Source organism: Mustelus asterias, unplaced genomic scaffold (genome assembly GCF_964213995.1).
Source record: "Mustelus asterias unplaced genomic scaffold, sMusAst1.hap1.1 HAP1_SCAFFOLD_1452, whole genome shotgun sequence".
In the NCBI taxonomy this organism is placed as follows: Eukaryota; Metazoa; Chordata; class Chondrichthyes; order Carcharhiniformes; family Triakidae; genus Mustelus; species Mustelus asterias.
In genome coordinates, this window is record NW_027591397.1 from 12,999 (window position 1) to 32,354 (window position 19,356).

Below are 19,356 nucleotides of genomic sequence, written 5' to 3' on the forward strand. Positions count from 1 at the left end.
ATAGTTTGAGAGAGGAAATACAAGGATATACTAGCCACAGAGGGAATGCAACAGATGTCCACCAGACTAATTGGTGGAATTGTTCTGTGAGGAGAGTGGGCCTGTGTTCTCTGGAGTTTAGAAGAATGAGAGATGATCTCACTAAAACGTACAAAATTCTTATGGGGCTTGGCAGAGTAGATGCAGCAAGGAGGTTTCCCCTGGCAAGGGTGGGTGGGGTCAGGGAGGGGGGTGCCAGTCTAGAATAAAGGGGCACAGTCTTAGAATAAGGGGCAGGCCATTTCGGACCGAGGCAAGGAATTTCTTCACTCGGTGGGTGGTGAATCTCTAACTCAGAGACTGGAGAGGCCCAATCGCTGAGTGTGCTCAACACAAGAGATCGATACATCCTGCGATATTACAGATATTAAGGGAGATGGGGATAGTGTGAGAAATGGCATTGAGGTGGATGATCAGCCATGATCTAGCTGAGTGGTGGAGCATTACCGAGGGGCTGAATGGCCCATTCCTCCTATTTTCTATGTTTTCCCCCTCTGTACCTGTCTCCAGTAAATTAAAAACCTCATTGACTGCTGCTCTCCTGTGTCCTAGGTGAAGTGTTGGGATCTGAACTCACTGGAATGTTCTTGGACACAGCCCACACTTGGTGGCTTTGTCTACAGCTTGGCTTTCTCACCTGTGAATGTCGGCTCACTTGCTATCGGTGTAGGGGACAGTATGATCAGGGTGTGGGACACCCTGTCCCTTCAGAGTGCCTACGACATCAAGACCCTCTGGCAAGGAATCAAATCCAAGGTGACATCTGTAAGTAGCTGACCATTCATTTCTCCCTCGCTCCCTCCCTCTTTTCCCCCCCTCTCTCCCTCGCTCTCCTCACGCTCTAATGTGCAGGCTCATGTAGATAAGCCCTGGCACTCATTAACCAAACTCCCAGCAATGGGTGACTAACCTCACTGCTCAGTGGGAGAGTTGAAGACTCTGGGGAGTAAACCCCGGCAAAAATAAAATCTGGAATGGAGACGAAAGACGGGCTGATGTCTCACTGTGTCGGTCGGGATTCTCCGAGCCCGCCCCGCTGCCAGCGAGAATGGAGAATTCGGCGCTCAGCCCAATCTCCGTTCACTGCAGCGGGACTGGAGAATCCCAACCGCGGGTGAGGCTGGAGGCTTCCGGCGGTCATCTTTCTGGCAAATTCTGTAACCAAACCGTTGCCAAGCGTAATGATCGGCATTCCTTTAGAACTAGCCTGGGAGGTCGAGGGGTCGAACCCTGATGTTTGGGTGCCCAGGGTCGTGATAAATGTTTCCCGGGCTTGTACCCTGAAGGGGGCGTTCCGATTTTCACTGCAGTGTTAACACAGCACGAGAGACAGCAGTTATGAGTGATAGCGTTATGAGTGTAAAGAACGGGTGCTACAGACTGTACCACTGACTCTAGACCCAACTCTCAGATCCTGGAGTGTATTCATTCCATCAGCGCACACACATTGCTAAACCAGTCATGTCTGCACTGGCTCGGGTGCACAACGTAGGTAAACCCAAAGACCTCCTGTAAAGTGAACTGGCCGCGGGTTACAGACCCTTCGGTGTCCTTGCCTATGATGTAAGGACACCTGCTATGGTCTAGGTCCATAGGCCGCTAGTCTCCACTCTGCTTAACAAAGTCTCTGTTTCACCCTGCTACAAAACTCATTTGATTTGATTTGATTTATTATTGTCACATGTATTCATAGAATCACAGAATCCCTACAGTGCAGAAAGAGGCCATTCGGCCCATCGAGTCTGCACCGACCACAATCCCACCCAGGCCCTACCCCCATATCCCTACACGTTTACCCGCTAATCCCACTAACCTACGCATCTCAGGACACTAAGGGGCAATTTTTAGTACTAGTATTAGTACACAGTGAAAAGTTTCTTGCGTGCTTTACAGACAAAGCATACCGTTCATCGAGAAGGAAAGGAGGGAGTGCAGAATGTGATGTTCCTGTCATAGCGAGGGTGTAGAGAAAGATCAACGTAATGCGTGGCAGGTCCATTCGAAAGTCTGATGGCAGCAGGGAAGAAGCTGTTCTTGAGTCAGTTGCTATGTGACCTCACACTCTTGTATCTTTTTCCCGACGGAAGAAGGTTGATTGGCCAGGCTAAATTGACCTTAGTGTCAGGGGATTAGCAGGGTAAATATGTGGGGTTAAGGGAGTAGGGCCTGGGTGGGATTGTGATTGGAGCAGACTCAATGGGCCGAATGGTCTCCTTCTGCACTGTAAGGATTCCATGATTCTATGAAGGTGGAAGAGAGAATGTCTGGGGTGCGTGGGGTCCTTAATTATGCTGGCTGTTTTTCCGAGGCAGCGGGAAGTGTAGACAGAGTCAGTGGACGGGCGATGTGATGGATTGGGTGACATTCACCACTTTTTGTAGTTCTCACACGTCGTCAGTGCAACTAAATCCCTGTCAGCTTCTTTATCCAATTCTTTACTTATCATTTCATTCCAACCTCCCCACACCAATTAATGAAGAGGTCAGTAAATATTGGGCACAGATTGAAAGTGACTGGTTTAAGAATTAAAAGTATATGAGTGATGTTTGCACCCAGTGGGTGTCTGCACCTCTCTGTCTGAAAGAGTGGGAGAACCTTTCTCGCGTTTTAAAATGAAGCATTTGGATAAGCACTTCATATGCTGTAGTCTACAGGGCGACTAGAGCTAGGGAGTGCCGATAGGCTGGATCAGCCTTTCTTTTCTCTTCATGAACATGATGGGCTGAATGGCCTCCTCTGTGCCACAGACATTCAGAGAATCTATAACTCTTCACCTCCACCTTCGCAGCAGAATATTAAATTCTGCACTGCGCCCACAGCAGGAGGCCATTTGGTTAGTTCTTTGAAAGAGTTTGCCAGTCAGTTCCACTCCTCTACTCTCACCACTGCCCTGCAATTATTTTTTTTATTACCGACCACAATCCCACCCAGGCCCACTTACCCTAGCTAGTCCCCCTGACACTAAGGGGGCAATTTAACATGGTCAATCCACCTAACCTGCACATCTTTGGACTGTGGGAGGAAACCCACGCAGACACTGGGAGAACGTGCAAACTCCACACAGACAGCGACCCAAGCCGGGAATCAAACTCGGGTCACTGGCGCTGTGAGGCAGCAGTGCTAACCCACTGTGCCACCGTGCCGCCAAAGATCCACCACAATGTGGTTGATTCCTGAGTGCCCTCGGTTCAAGTGCAATTAGGGACGGGCAATAAATACTGGCCCAGCCAACGACACTCACATCCCCATGAAAGAAAATTGTTCGTTGAGCTTTTATTGATTGTGTTTCTGTTGCAGTTGTGTTGGCATCCGACCAAGGAGGGCACGCTGGCATTTGGAACTGATGATGGCAAAGTGGGCATTTTTGACATTTATTCAAACAAGTAAGTAAAGAAAGAACACAGATTTGTATAGCGCCTTTCACTACCTCAGAGTATTCCAAAGGAATATCAACCGTGGCTCTCGCTTCTGATTCAGGAGCTTTTGGGTTCAAGTCCCACTCCAGGATTTGAATATTAAAAATCGAGGCTGACAGTTCTTGCTCAACGCTGCAGGAGTGCTGCACTATTGGAGGTGCAGACTTTCCACCGAGACGTCAAACCAGGTCCTCGTCTCCCATCCGATCGGCATTTCAAAGATCCCACGTGTTGCTGGAAGAGCACGGAAATTCTCGCTGGTGTCCTGGCTAGCATATATCTTTCAGCCAATATCACACAGTTGATCTGGGTCGTTATCATATTGTAGTTTGTGGGATCGTGCTGTCTGCAAATTGGCCACTGTGTTTCTTGCATTAGAACAGTGAAGAATTACTTCAGCGTGCCTTGTAATACCTCTGAGGCCACGGGAGAGGTCTGAATACGAGTCACTCTGTGTCTTTTAGAAAATAATTTGAAGTGTGGCCTTGTGTCATAACATAGGAAGCACAGGAGACAATTTGTACATTCCTGCCCCATCTCTATATCTGATTCTCTGCAGTGTCCAAATATCTGTCATAGAATCATAGAATCCCTACAGTGCAGAAGGAGGCCATTCGGCCCATCGAGTCTGCACCGACCACAATCCCACCCAGGCCCTACCCCCACATATTTACCCCCTAATCCCTCTAACCTACGCATCTCAGGACTCGGGTAAGGGGCAATTTTTTTTTATAACCTGGCCAATCAACCTAACCCACACATCTTTGGACTGTCAATCTCCCACTGCCGTGAACCTACCCGCCAACCTGAATACCCACTGCTCTCGAGTGGAAAATTCCAGGCGATTCACAACCCTCTGAGTGTGAAGAAATTTCTCTTTATCCCAGTCCAGAATGTCTGACCCATTTGTCAAGAGACTGTGACCCCCCCTCCCCCCAATAGTCCTAGTTCCTCAGCCTCTTTGCATTTGCCCTGTTGGAGAATTTGATACATTTTGATGAGATTACCTCTCATTATTCTAAACTCCAGAGAATACAGGCCCATTGTACTCAACCTTCCCTCATAGGATAACCCGCTCATCTCTGGGTGCGGTTTTGTGAATTATCTTGCTCCTGCTCTCTGACAGCTATATCCTTCCTCGGGTGAGGAGGCCCAAACTCTACAGAATATTCCAAAGGTGGTCTCTCCAATATACTGCAGTAAGATTCCTGTCCTCTTGTATTTATTTTATTCATTTATGGGACACTGTTGTCGCTGGCTGGCCAGCATTTATTGCCCATCCCTAGTTGCCCTTGTAGGGCAGTTGAGTGTCAACCACATTGCTGTGGCTCTGGAGTCACATGTAGGCCAGACCGGGTAAGGATGGCAGATTTCCTTCCCTAAAGGACATTAGTGAACCAGATGAGTTTTTCCGATAATCGACAATGGTTTCATGGTCATCAGTAGATTCTTAATTCCAGATTTTTTTATTGAATTCAAATTCCACCATCTGTCATGGCGGGATTCGAACCCGGATCCCCAGAACATTAGTTAAGTTTGTAGATTAATAATCTAGCAATAATACCACTAAGCCATTGCCTCGCCATTCCAACCGTACACTTCACCTGCCCACGCTGGATATTAACTTGCCGTCGTTCCTTACAGGCCGCCTCACATTTCCAGCTCCTACCACAGGAAGACTGTTTACACACTGGCCTGGGGACCCCCCCTGCCCCCCATTGTGAATGGTGAGTGCCCACTTCATACTGTGACGTGATACATGTGATTAACCCTTGACCTAACCCTGACAGCCTCTGGGTTTTTTCCTCTTTCTGCCAGGCGCAGATGGCGATGGACCGGGCATGACCTTGTACAGCTGTGCGGGAGAGGGCATCATCCTCCAGCACAACCCCTGGAAGCTGACAGCCGACGCCCAGGACATTAACCGGTTAATCCGAGAGACCAATGGAATCAAGGTGGGTGTGATGCCAGGTGCTTCGTGGGGAACCTCGGGAAGATGCAGCTTACTTGATCTGACTGAATAGTGGATCTATGTTTCCCCCTCTGTATTTGTCTCCAATAAGTGTTCAATGTTGAGATTTTTATCTAGATTGCATTATCTGTAAATTAAAAAAAGTAAATCTCACCATGCGCGGCAGTGATTAGCATTGCTCACAGGGACCCGGGTTCGATTCCCAGCTTCGGGTCACTGTCTGTGTGGAGTCTGCACGTTCGCCCCGTGTCTGCATGGGTTTCCTCCGGGTGCTCTGATTTCCTCCAACATTCCAAAGATGTGCGGGTTAGGTTGATTGGCCACGCTAACTTGCCCCTTAGTGTTAGGGGGATTAGCAGGGTAAATACGTGGGATTATGGGGATAGGGCCTGGGTGGGATTGTTGTCAGTGAAGGCTTGATGGGCCGAATGGCTTCCTTCTGCACTGTAGGAATTCTGATTCTATGATCTCGGGATGTCCCAAATTGTTTTAAGTTGTCTACATGGACTTTAGCAAGGCTTTGACAAGGTACCACATGGTAGCTTGTTGCAAAAGGCTAAACCTCATGGGATCCAGTGAGAGGTAGCTAAATGGATACAAAATTGGCTTGATGACAGAAGACAGAGGGTGGTTGTAGAGGGTTGTTTTTCAAACTGGAGGCATGTGACCAGCGGTGTGCCTCAGGGATCGGTGCTGGGTATCTATTATTTGTCATTTATATTAATGATTTGGATGAGAATATAGGAGGCATGGTTAGTAAGTTTCCAGATAACACCAAGATTGGTGGCATAGTGGGCATTGAAGAAGGTTATCTAGGATTGCTCCGGGATCTTGATCAATTGGGCCAGTGGGCTGACGAATGGCAGGTGGAGTTTAATTTAGATAAATGTGAGGTGATGCATTTTGGTTGATCGAACCAGGGCAGGACTTACTCAGTTAATGGTAGGGTGTTGGGGAGAGTTATAGAACAAAGAGATCTAGGTGTACATGTTCATAGCTCCTTGAAAGTGGAGTCACAGGTGGAAAAAGGCATTCAGCATGCTTGGTTTCATTGGTCAGAACATTGAATACAGGAGTTGGGACGTCTTGCTGGAGCTGTACAAGACATTGGTAAGGCCACACTTGGAATACTGTGTATAGTTCTGGTCACCCTATTATAGAAAGGATATTATTAAACTAGAAAGAGTGCAGAAAAGATTTACTAGGATACTACCAAGACTTGATGGTTTGAGTTATAAGGAGATACTGGATAGACTGGGACTTTTTTCTCTGGAGCGTAGGAGGCTGAGGGGTGACCTTATAGAGGTCTATAAAATAATGAGGGGCACAGATCAGCTAGATAGTCAATATCTTTTCCCATAGGTAGGGGAGTCTAAAATTAGAGGGCATAGGTTTAAGGTGAGAGGGGAGAGATACAAAAGTGTCCAGAGGGGCAATTTTTTCACACAGAGGGTGGTGAGTGTCTGGAACAAGCTGCCAGAGGTAGTAGTAGAGGCGGGTACAATTTTGTCTTTTAAAAAGCATTTAGACAGTTACATGGGTAAGATGGGTATAGAAAGATATGGGCCAAATGCGGGCAATTGGGACTAGCTTCGGGGTTTTAAAAAAAGGGCGGCATGGACAAGTTGGGCTGAAGGGTCTGTATCCATGCGGTAAACCTCTCTGACTCTAAGTGTCGATATTTTTAAAATTGAGTCACTTGTTATGTAGAAATGTGCACAGCAAGCTCCCACAAACAACAACTTCACAATTGATGGAGGGATAAGTATTGAGCCAGGAAATTGGGATCACTTCCTCTACGGAATGGTGGCTGCAGAATCGCCCTCCATACCACGTGGGGAGGGTCAGCTGGGATTAAGTGCTGGGGTTTTTGGAGTGGGGTTTAACCCCCCAGCACCCTCCCAACCCATAACCTTCAGGTGAGAGTAGGGCTGACTGAGCCACTCTGACACCGGAGATCAGTAATTTCTCCCAGAATAGAAAACAAATAGTCTGTGGCGTTGAAGTGGGGAGAGGCAGTGAGGGGAATATTTGAGACTTTACTGGGGGGAAGGAGGAGTCTGTGGTGAAATTTAAATTTTTAATTTATTGATGCACATTTATTTGTGCATTTATTGCCCATCCCTACTTGCCCCTTGAGAAGGTGGTGGTGAGCTGCCTTGGATCGCTGCAGTCGCTGTGATGTAGGTACACCCACAGTGCTGTTAGAGAGGGAGTTCCAGGATCCTGACCCAGTGATAGTGAAGGAACGGCGATATATTTCTAAGCCAGAATGGTGAGTGACTTGCAGGGCAACTTGCAGGTGGGGGTGTTCCCATGTATCTGCTGCCCTTGTCCTTCTAGATGGTAGTGGTCGTGGATTTGGAAGGCACTGCCTAAGGAACCTCGGTGAGTTCCTGCAGTGCATCTTGTAGATGGTACACACGGATGCCACTGTACATTGGTGGTGAAGTGATTGGATGTTGAAGGTAGTAGATGGGATACCCATTAAGCGGGCTGCTTTGTCCTGTATGGTGTCCAGTTATAGATTATAGAAAGATTGTAGAATCCTACAGTGCAGAAGGAAGCCATTCAGCCCATCGAGTCTGCACTGACCACAATCTCACCCAGGCCCTATCCCTGTAACCCCACATATTTGCTCTCCTAGTCCCCCTGACACTTAAGGGTCAATTTAGCACGGCCAATCAACCTAACCCGCACATCTTTGGACTGTGGGAGGAAACCGGAGCACCCGGAGGAAACCCACGCAGACACGAGGAGAATGTGAAAACTCCACACAGACAGTGACCCGAGGCCAGAATCGAACCCGCCTCCCCGGAGCTGTGAGGCAGCAGTGCTAACCACTGTGCCACCGTGCGAGTTCTTGGGTGTTGTTGGAGCTGCACCCATCCAGACAATGGGAGAGAATGGATGATCCCTGCGTTTTATTGATAAATTCTCTCTCTTTATTGCCTTCCTGCCCGCTTCAGCATAAACTCCCCGGTCGCAGTGAACTGAACTGGAAACCTGATGGTAAAATCCTGGCTATTGGGAATGATGACGGGTGAGACAAAAATATCTTATTTCTCAATCTGCTTCATCCTTTATTTAGAGATAGATTAGTGTAAGCTTTTATATGCTCCTGTTACCTTTACGGAGTCTTTTCCATTTTCTCGGGATTTTTCTAGACTACCATTTAATGCCCCTTGAGAAGGTGGTGGTTCCTGAACAGCTGCAGTCCCTGAGGTGTAGGCACATCCACAAGCCTCGCTGGGGTTGTGCAATTTGCAAAAATGGCTGCAGCATTTGCGCTCGGAGTCAGTTTCGGGTGGCTTCAGTGTAATTCAGTGCAAGGGGCACTGAGGTCGGTTTAGTTCAGTTGGCTGGACAGCGGGTCAGTGATGCAGAGCGATGCCAACAGCGTGGGTTCAATTCCCGAACCAGCCGGGGTTATTCATGACGGCTCCGCCTTCTCAACCTTGCCCCTCAGGTGACCCTCAGGTTAAGTCACCACCAGTCAACTCTCCCCCTCAACGGGAGATATTGAATTTGATGACCAGCCATGATCAAGATGAATGGCGCAGCAGGCTGGAAGGGCTGATTGGCCTCCTCCTGCTTCTAGTTTCTATGTTTTTGTTTCTATGAAACCTAGCCCTCTCAAATCATATGAATTAGGAGCAGTAGGCCACTCGGCCCCTCGGTCCTGTTCTGCTATTTAGTAAGATCATGGCTGGTTTATTGATCATTACGTTTTTTTATTCCTTCGTGGGACGCGGGCGTCACTGGCCAGGTCAGCATTTGTTGCCCATCTCTAATTGTCCCTTGAGAAGGTGGTGGTGAGCTGCCTTCTTCAACCGCTGCAGTCCATGTGGTGTAGGTACACTCACAGTGCTGTTAGGTGGGGGTTCCAGAATTTTGACCCAGTGACAGTGAAGGAATGGCGATATAGACGGAGTACAGGAGAATTGTATTCGTGGGGAAAAGTGTAAAGGGGACCCTAATCATTGTCCAACAGATGTCGGATTCACAGAATTGTACAGTATTTTTGTTCTCACTGGAGCGACGGAGGTTGAGGGGAGACCTGATAGAAGTCTACAAGATTATGAGAGGCATGGACAGAGTGGATAGTCAGAAGCTTTTTCCCAGGGTGGAAGAGTCAATTACGAGGCGGCACAGGTTTAAGGTGCGAAGGGCAAGGTTTAAAAGAGATGTACGAGGCAGATTTTTTACACAGAGGGTGGTGGGTGTGAAACTCGTTGCCGCGGGAGGTAGTGGAAGCGGATACGGTAGTGACTTTTAAGGGGCGTCTTGACAAGTACATGAATAGGATGGGAATGGAGGGATATGGTCCCCGGAAGGGTAGGGGGTTTTAGTTAAGTCAGGCAGCATGGTCGGTGCAGGCTTGGAGGACCTTGTTCTTTTAGTATGGAAGGAGAGCATTTTGATTTGATTTGATTTATTATTGTCACATGTATTAGTATACAGTGAAAATTGTAGTTTCTTGCGTGCTATGTAGACAAAGCATACTGTTCTTTGAGAAGGAAAGGAGAGAGTGCAGAATGTAGTGTTATAGTCAGAGCTGGGGTGTAGAGAAAGATCAACTTAATGTGGGATAGGTCCATTCAAAAGTCTGATAGCAGCAGGGAAGAAGCTGTTCTTGAGTCGGTTGATACGTGATCTCAGACTTTGTATCTTTTTCCCGATAGAAGAAAAGTTTTTAAAAGTTTATTTATTAGTCACGAGTAAGGCTTACATTAACACTGCAATGAAGTTACTGTGAAATTCCCCTAGCTGCCACACTCCGGCACCTGTTCGGGTCAATGCACCTAACCAGCACGTCTTTCAGAATGTGGGAGGAAACCAGAGCATCCGGAAACCCACGCAGACACGGGGAGAATGTGCAAACTCCACACGGACAGTGACCCAAGCTGGGCATCAAACTGAGGCGCTGTGAAGCAGCAGTGCTAACCACTGTGCTACTGTGCTGCATACGGAAGGTGGAAGAGAGAATGTCCGGGGTGCATGGGGTCTTTAATTATGTTGGCTGCTTTTCCGAGGCAGCGGGAAGTGTAGACAGAGTCAATGGATGGGAGGCTGGTTTGTGTGATGGATTGGGCTACATTCATGACCCTTTGTAGTTCCTTGCGGTCTTGGGCAGAGCAGGAGCCATACCAAGCTGTGGTACAACCAGAAAGAATGCTTTCTATGGTGCACCTGTAAAAGTTGGTGAGAGTCGTAGCTGACATGCCAAATGTCCTTAGTCTCCTGAGAAAGTAGAGGCGTTGTTGGGCTTTCTTCACTAGTGTGGGTGTGGAAGGAGGCCATTTGGCCCATTGTGCCCGTACCAGCCCCTCGAAAGAGCAATCCAATTTGTCCCACTGCTGATTGGCCGAGATATGGTGGGGGCGGAGATTGGAATGTTTTTAATCGTGTTCTTACCTCATCGCTGTTCACTTGTTAATCTGACCCCCTCTCTCCCTCGGCGTCGGGGCCTGTTGTGTGTCGGTTGGTTTGCTATCCTGTTTTTGTGTATATTTTCCCACACCTCGCTTCTAGGTCGATTGAGATCTTCCAGGCTCCTCGCTTGAAGTTGCTGTGTAGCATCCAGACCCACCACAAGCTGGTGAATGCCATCCGCTGGCATCACCCGCACGGCACGCAGCCTGACCTCAGCTACCTGATCGCCTCTGGTTCCAACAGTGCCAACATCCACATTCATAACGTCAAGAGCGTGCTGGGTAAGCATGCTTTACTCTTTCAAAACCCACCTCTGGTTCCTGTTTTTGTTCACCCTGTACCCCAGTGCAGAAGGAGGTCATTTGGCCCATCGAGTCTGCACCAACCACAATCCCACCCAGGCCCTATCCTCATAACCCCATGCATTTACCATAGCTAGTCCCCCTAACACTAAGGGTCAATTTACCATGGCCAATCCACCTAATCTGCACATCTTTGGAGTGTGGGAAGAAACCGGAGCACCCGGAGGAAACCCAAGCAGACACGGGGAGAACGTGCAGACTCCACACAGACAGTGACCTGAGGCCGGAATCGAACCAGGGTCCCTGGCGCTGTGAGGCAGCAGTGCCAACCACTGTGCCACTCCTAAGCCGCCTTTGTCTGAGAGTAACAGTGAGTGAGGAGGAATGGTTGTGAGGGGCTGAATGGCCTCCTCCTCATGGCGAGAGTAGGCAGGGAGTTCTCCGGGTGTACACAGTGGGCGCAGATGACTGAGCTCCCCGTGGGCTCCTGCTGCCAGCTCTCTCCTGCCATCACCAACAGCTGCTGGAGGCTTGAGAACAGACTCAGTCTGCTGTGTACACCAAACAAGTTGCATGAGTGTCAGCGTGCCCCCGGGGAGGGGGGTTTAACACACACTCTCACTCGCTCCCTTCCTATCACACACAAACCTGCTCACACAGTATCTTCACCACTGGATCATGCAGTGTGGGGATGAAGGTGCAGCCTCGGTCAGCCTCAGGGCTGTTCAGTCTCTGGGGCTGGCGGGTGACGGGTTTTCGGTAACACCGAGCGCCGCGTTGGTTTATTGTGGCGATTCCTCCCGCGTGATGTGAGACGAGACGGGTCGAGGCACCGCCCTGAAAGAAAGCCAGTAATTCCCTCTCTGTGTGTCTCAGAGGATCCCCCGGACACGCCGCTGACCGTGACTGAACCGTTCAGAACGCTGCCGGGACACACCGCAAAGATCACCAGCCTGGCCTGGAGCCCGCACCACGACGCCATGCTGGCGTCCGCCTGTTACGACGGCACGGCACAGGTACGTTCCCGGCTCGTTCAGGTGGAAAAACGACGGAAGCGCTTAAACCGGAGACTTTTCTCGGGGCGGGCATTCCTGGCAAGGCTGGTATTTTATTGCCCATCCCTAATTGACCTGCAAAGCCGCCACCTTCCTGCATTTAGGGGTGTCAAGGCTTTAGCAGAGTGCAGAGGAGATTTACCAGAATGCCATGCCGGGGTTTTGGGAATGCCGTGCCAGGGTTTTGGGAATGCCGTGCCGGGGTTTTGGGAGCGCGGGGCCCGAGTTTCGGGAATGCCATGCTGGGGTTTAATGTGACCCTTGGACCAAAGAAGGCTAAAGGTTGATTTAATGGCCAGATTCAAGACCATGAATGTTTATGATAATGAGGTTTTTTTTATTCACTGACGGGGTGTGGCTAGTCCAGCATTTATTGCCCATTCCTAATTGCCCTGGAGAAGGTGATGGTGAGCCGCTGTTTTGAACCACTGCCGTCCAGATCAATAAGGAGAAACTGGTTGCTGTGGCAAAAAGGTTCGATAAGCGGAGGGTCTCGGGTTTAAGGCGATTAACTGACTGGAAGTGAGTTGAAGACGAAGAGGTTTTGCACAGTGATGTGGAAGCTGGAAAGCGCTGCCTGAACGAGTGGTGAAAGCAGATGACTTTCAAAAGGGGAATTAGATACAGACACGAGAAAGTTACAGCATAGATGCTGAGAGGCTGTCTCCCCTTGTGGGAGAGTCTAGGACCCGGGGGCAGAATCTCAGAGTGAAGAGGTCGCCCACTGAAGACAGAGATGAGGAAGAATTTCTTCTCTCAGAGGGGAGTGAATCTGTGGAATTCTTTACCGGAGAGGGCTGTAGAGGTTGGGACGTTAAGTATGTTCAAGGCTGAGGCGGACAGATTTTTAATCAGTAAGGGAATCGAGGGTGGGAAAGTGGAGTTGAGGATTATCACATCAGATCGGTCATGACCTCATTGAATGGCAGAGCAGACTTGATGGGCTGAATGGCCTAACTCTGCTCTTAAGTCTTGTGATCTTATGGAGAAAGTTCCGGGAAGTGAATAGAAAAATTGGAATATGAGGAGACTACTTGCCCCGTAGAATCCCTACAGTGCAGGAGGAGGCCATTCGGCCCATCGAGTCTGCACCAACCACAATCCCACCCAGGCCCTATCCCCATTACCCCATGCTTTTATCCTAGCTAGTCCCCCTGAAACTAAGGGGCAATTTAGCACAGCCAATCCACCTAACCTGCACATCCCATAATACAAAAAAAAAACCTTGTCACCCGCCAGCCCCAGTTTGGTTAACAAAAATTCAGTGATTTCCGTTTTAAAATTGACATTGATCCGGTGTGAATGACTGTTTACTGAAGTGTTTCTCACACCCGTTGTGAGGAGAGTTTTTAAATTTCACTTCTGAAAGTCTGGCTGTGATTTTTGAACTCTGCCCGAATCCCGGATTCCCCAACCAGCGGGAATAATTTCTCTACCGATCCTATCAGTTCCCCCTGAAAACAATCAAATCGCCCTTTAACCTTCAAAATTCCAGGGAATTCAATCCTAGTTTATTTAATTTCTGCTCCTAATTTGCCTCTTGGGATCCAGCTATCATTCTGATAAATCCACACCTCCCTCCCTCTGAGGCGAGAATTTTCTTCCCTGGTTGTGGTGTCCAGAACTGTTCGCAGTGACTCCAGGTCTAACCAGGGATCTGAATGACTGAGGCACCACTGCTTGTATCCCAGTCCTGCATGTAGCTCTTTTCTAAAGGGCTGACACAGGCACGATGGGCTGAATGGCCGCCTCCTGCCCGGTAGGGATTCTACGGATTCTATAGAGTGGTTACAGCACAGGAAGAGGCCATTCGACCCATCCTTTCCATGCTGGCTGGTTGGCTGGCTGTGCAAGAGCAACTAAGACGGTCCTACTCCCCACCTCACCCTGTAGCCCTGCAAATGTTTTCTCTTTAATTATTCAATTCCTATTTGAAATTCCCGATTTGAATCTGCTACTCTCAGGCAGCGCAGCCCAGAAATGAGCCATTCGCTGCGTGAAAAATGTCTCTCCTCGTGTCGCCAGCGCTGCTTCTATCAATTATCTCAAATCTGTGTCCTATGATTCGCCACACTTCCACCAATGGGACCAGTTTCTCGCTCTCTCTAATCTGTCCACACTCCTCGTGAACCAGCTACAGATTTCCTCACAACTTTCTCTTCTCTTCTTCAAAGGAAGCAGCCTCAGTTTCTCCAATCTGTCCACATCACGAAGCTTCCTCATCCCTGAATCTTTTCCGCGCTCCTCTCCAAAACCTTCCCGTGTTTCCGAGTGTGCGACAGATTGTTGAATCCCTACAGTGCAGAAGGAGGCCATTTGGCCCATCAAGCCTGCACCAGAATCCCGCACCGACCACAATCCCACCCAGACCCCATCCCCTTTAGCCTACATATCTACCCTGCCAATCCCTCTGACACGAAGAGGCAATTTTCCATGGCCAATCAACCGAATCCGCACATCTTTGGAATTCTGGACAGAGGTTCATGAGGAGGTGTTTGTGGACTATGGGAGTAGCAGGATAGATCATGACGCTGTCCCTTTCAGGTGATGTGCTTTATCCCCTGTTGCAAGCTCCCTTTGTGAAACCCTTGTGGAATGTCTCCTGTTTTGCAGGTGTGGGATGTACTGAAGGAGGAGCCTTTGTGTAACTTTCGGGGACACATCGGGAGGCTGTTTGGGGTCCAGTGGTCTCCGGTTGATGCTGACTGCGTGTGGACAGGAGGCGACGACTTCACGGTGCGGCTGTGGGAAATTTCCAAACAGGAGCACACCCGACCACCCAAAGGTGCTGACCGCCGCTTCACTATACCGAATGTTGTCTAGTTATCGTCGCGCCTTTTCAGTTTTAAAGTTTATTTATTAGTGTCACAGTCGGCTTACATTAACACTGCAATGAGGTTACTGTGAAAATCCCCTAGTCGCCACACTCCGGCACCTGTTCGGACTGTGGGAGGAAACCGGAGCACCCGGAGGAAACCCACGCAGACAAGGGGAGAACGTGCAGACTCCACACAGACAGTAATCCAAACCGGGAATCGAACCTGGGTCCCTGGTGCTGTGAGGCAGCAGCGCTAACCACTGTGCCACCGTGCCGCCCAATTGAGTCGGTTAGGATTGTATTCTCTGGAGTTCAGAAGAATGACAGGGGATCTCCTCGAAACATATAAAATTCTAACAGGACTAGACAGGGTAAATGCAAGAAGGATGTTCCCGATGGTGGGGGTGTCCAGAACCAGGGGTCACAGTCTGAGGATTCAGGATAGACCGTTTAGGACAGAGATGAGGAGACATTTCTTCACCCAGAGAGCGGTGAGCCTGTGGAATTTGCTACCACAGAAAGCAGGTGAGGCCAAAACATGAGTGCTTTCAAGAAGCAGTTGGATATAGCACTTGGGGCAAAGGAGATCAAAGGTTATGTGGAAAAAGCAGGATCAGGCTACTCAATTGGATGATCAGCCATGATCACAATGAGTGGCGGAGCAGGCTTGAAGGGCCGAAAGGCCTCCTCCTGCTTCTAGTTTCTATGTTTCTAAAACGTATAAGATCCTGGGGGCCTTGACAGGGTGGAGGTGGAGAGGATGTTTCCTCTCGTGAAAGAAACTAGAATCAGGGGCCACTGTTTAAAAATAAGGGGTCGCCCACTTAAAATGAAGATGAGAATGTTTTTCTCAGAGTCTGTGGAATTCTCTTCCTCAAAAGGCGGCGGAAGCAGAGTTTCTGAATATTTTTAAGACAGAGCTAGACAGATTCTTGATTAACAAAGAGGGTGAAAGGTTATTGGAGGTGGCTGGGAGGTTACAGTCAGATCAGCCAGGATCTTATTGCCTGGCGGAACAGGCTCGAGGGGCCTACTCCGAATTCCAATGTTCAATGCGGACACCCATGTGGATAGGAGGCGATGACTTCACTGCTAAACCATTCAAGAGTGAAGTTGGGAAGCACTTGCCCCACTCAATAGTTGGTAGAAATCTGGAATTTTCTCTTTCCCCTTGTTGTGAAGTTGAGTTTGTAAAGATATAAGAGAATTGTAAGAAATGCGAGAGGGAAAGAAAACAACGCGTGGTCCCTTTAAATACTGTTTTTGAGTTCGGTACTAAAATGCAGTGTACACAGAGATTCCAGGTTGCAACACTCGTTTCAATAGGACCGATCATCAGGGCTGACTTGGTAACCAGTTTTCACATTCTGCCAGTTTTAAAAGGACCATCAACTATTAAGAGCCTATTAGATTTGATTTTGATAGTGTCGACAGCATCAAACCAATCCTGGTGTGAGAAAATTGCGAGGTCATCGCAGGCATAAAGGCCAAAGCAACAGCCTTTTCTGGGAGAACATCTCCAGAGGCCAGGGCAGCCAGTCAAAAAGCCAGCATTCATCTCTAGAGCAGCTCTTCACCGCTGCCAGTTTAAACATCTCTTCAGAGAATTATCCAGCTGTCTAATAGAGGGATACTGAGTCAGAAAGACCTTACAGAAAGCAGACAACTACAGGTAAATTCCAAAAGCTTCTGAATTCCATCAGGCCTGGTTGTATAATTTCTTTGAGAGTGACGAAAATTCTGTTATTACTGTTTTGGTAATGAATGTTCCTTGTATTAGTCGAACAGCGTTTCAGTCGAACCATACCTCAGTTACTATGTTACCTGTTTAATTAAAGTTCCTGGTTATTTAAACAAAATACCTTGTTAATTATTCACGTAAAGTGAGTGTCAGGCCTTTATATTAATGAACCTCTAAGCATTAATTAAGAACAGATAACGCCTTCCCAAATATTTTTACCAGATTACGACGTGAGGTAAAGGGGATTAGTCTCTGTCTCGTAACACCCTTCTCCAGCTCCCCAAGCCCTGAGAATGCTGGGAGATCATTGGAACTTTCAAGAGTGAGATTGGCAGATTTTTATTCGGTGAGGAGATCGAGGGGTACAGGGGAAAGGCGGGTGAATGGACATCAGTCATGGCCTCATTGAATGGCAGGGGTGGGTTTGAGGGGCTGAATGGCCATCTCCTGTTCCTGGTCTGGATGTTACAAACGTGCCTGATTATGGAGCAGTGGTTTGGGCGTGGCTAATTCTGATGCTTTGATTCGAAAAGGTTGAGGGCGAAGCAATACGAAATGTTCTTTTTCAAACCAGGAAAGAAGGCGGTGGAGCTGGAGAAGAAAAGGACCAACTGCTCCAAACCCAAATCGAAAAAGACCAAGAAGCGAAACGAGAAAGGGAGTGCAGGGCAGGAAGAGGAGAATCGGGAGAGCGTTGTGAGCAGCAGAAACAGTCTTGCTGACCGCGAGGAGGAGGAGGAGGTGGAAGACTGTCAGGACGAGGGTGAAGGCCCAAGACTGGTCAATGGAATCTCCCAAGCTCCAGGTACCAGTTTGACTTCTTTGACCCCTCCCTCCTGGCGTTCAATGTGGCGTCGGCCATGTTTCAGTGACAGGGTGGGGTGGGGTGGGGGAGTGCTGTCATCTCCTGGAGCACACGGCTTCAAATCCCACTCCAGCGACTGGAGCCTCTGTAACCCATGCTGATTACGTTCTAGCATTAATACAGAGGGAGTGCTGCACACTCGGAGGTGGAGTCGAGGGAACCTGGTTTGCCCATTGCAGCCTGCTCCCTCGGGTGGCATTTGGCAGGGGAGATGGGGGCTGTGGTTTTGTGGTAATGTCACTGGATGGGTAATCCAGAGGCCTAGGCTAATTTTCTGGGGACATGGGTTCAAATCCCACCACGGCATCTAAGGCCATAAGATATAGGAGCAGAATTAAGCCATTCGGCCCATCGAGTCTGCTCCGCCATTCAATCATGGCTGATGCGATTCTCATCCCCATTTTCCTGCCTTTCTGCGTAACCTTAGATCACCTTACCAATTAAGAACCTATCTATCTCCGTCTTAAATTCACTCAATGACTTGGCCTCCACAGCCTTCTGTGGCAATGAATTCCACAGATTCACCACCCTCTGGCTGAAGAAATTCCTCCTCATCTCAGTTTTAAAGGAGCGTCCCTTCACTCTGAGGTTGTGCCCTCGAGTTCCAGTCTCTCCCACTGGTGGAAACATCCGCTCCATGTCCACTCCATCTAGGCCTCTCAGTATCCTGTAAGTTTCAATTAGATCCCCCCCCTCAGCCTTCTAAACTGCATCGAGTATAGACTCAGACTCCTCAACTGCTCCTCATATGACAAACCTTTCATTCCCGGGATCATTCTTGTGAACCTCTTCTGATGCTATGTGAATTTACATTATTTCAATGTAAAACTTATGCCTCTCTCTCTCTGCGTCTCGCTCCCTCTCTGTCTGCCTTTCTCTCTCGCTCTCTCTCTGTGTCTCGCCCCCTCTCTCTCTCTCTCTCTCTCTCTTTCTCACTCCCTCTCTCTCTCTCTCTCTCTGTGTCTCGCCCCCTCTCTGTCTGTCTCTCTCTCTCTCTCTCTCTCGCTTTCTCATTCCCTCTCTCTCTTGTTCTCCTCCATTCCTCCCTGGCAGCATCACTGGAAGAGCCCGGGGCACAGGAGAAGATGGGTCCCATGGTTCCCAACACCCCGACAACCACAACAAACCAAACTCCGCCGGTGACGAAGGAACGACTGAAAGATGAGAGGAAGAGGGAGAGACCAGGTAACTCTCTTGTTTGGCTGAGAAGACACATTGAGAGGTTTCTGCTTGTCCCTGTGAGGATTCTGAAACCCGAGCATCATGTATCCAGCGGCTCCGTGTAGAGTTAAACACTCTCCGCTAATGTATATTCAGCGCCTCTCTCCACTGAACTTTCCCCTTCCCCCTTTCACTGTGACAACGTGAGGTTAATTCCATCAAATCTGAAATCATAGAATTCCTACAGTGCAGAAGGAGGCCATACGGCCCATCGAGTCTGCACCGACCACAATCCCACCCAGGCCCTATCCCCATAACCCCATGCATTTACCCCAGCTAGTCCCCCTGACACTAAAGGGGCAATTTATTATGGCCAATCCACCTAACCCGCGCATCTTTGGACTGTGGGAGGAAACTGGAGCACTTGGAGGAAACCCATGCGGACATGGGGAGAATGTGCAAACTGCACACAGACAGTGACCCAAGCCAGGAATTGAACCCGGGTCCCTGGCGCTGTGAGGCAGCAGTGCCAATCACTGTGCCGCCGTGCT

The 19,356-nt window shown here is 49.0% G+C and overlaps 1 protein-coding gene across 3 annotated transcripts in view; it reads left to right on the plus strand.

The window, feature by feature from the left end:
- Positions 1-19,356, plus strand: part of gemin5 (gem (nuclear organelle) associated protein 5) — a 58,308-nt gene that overhangs the window by 12,992 nt on the left and 25,960 nt on the right. For 2 of the 3 annotated variants that reach the window (XM_078206355.1, XM_078206357.1), the window contains 10 exons: positions 592-804; positions 3,337-3,422; positions 5,100-5,182; positions 5,274-5,410; positions 8,397-8,470; positions 10,963-11,144; positions 12,042-12,181; positions 14,834-15,005; positions 17,354-17,584; positions 18,698-18,829. In XM_078206355.1, coding sequence (XP_078062481.1) covers positions 592-804; positions 3,337-3,422; positions 5,100-5,182; positions 5,274-5,410; positions 8,397-8,470; positions 10,963-11,144; positions 12,042-12,181; positions 14,834-15,005; positions 17,354-17,584; positions 18,698-18,829 — 1,450 coding nt within the window. The remainder of the gene's footprint in view (positions 1-591; positions 805-3,336; positions 3,423-5,099; positions 5,183-5,273; positions 5,411-8,396; positions 8,471-10,962; positions 11,145-12,041; positions 12,182-14,833; positions 15,006-17,353; positions 17,585-18,697; positions 18,830-19,356) is intronic. The other variant, XM_078206356.1, reaches the window with a different exon arrangement.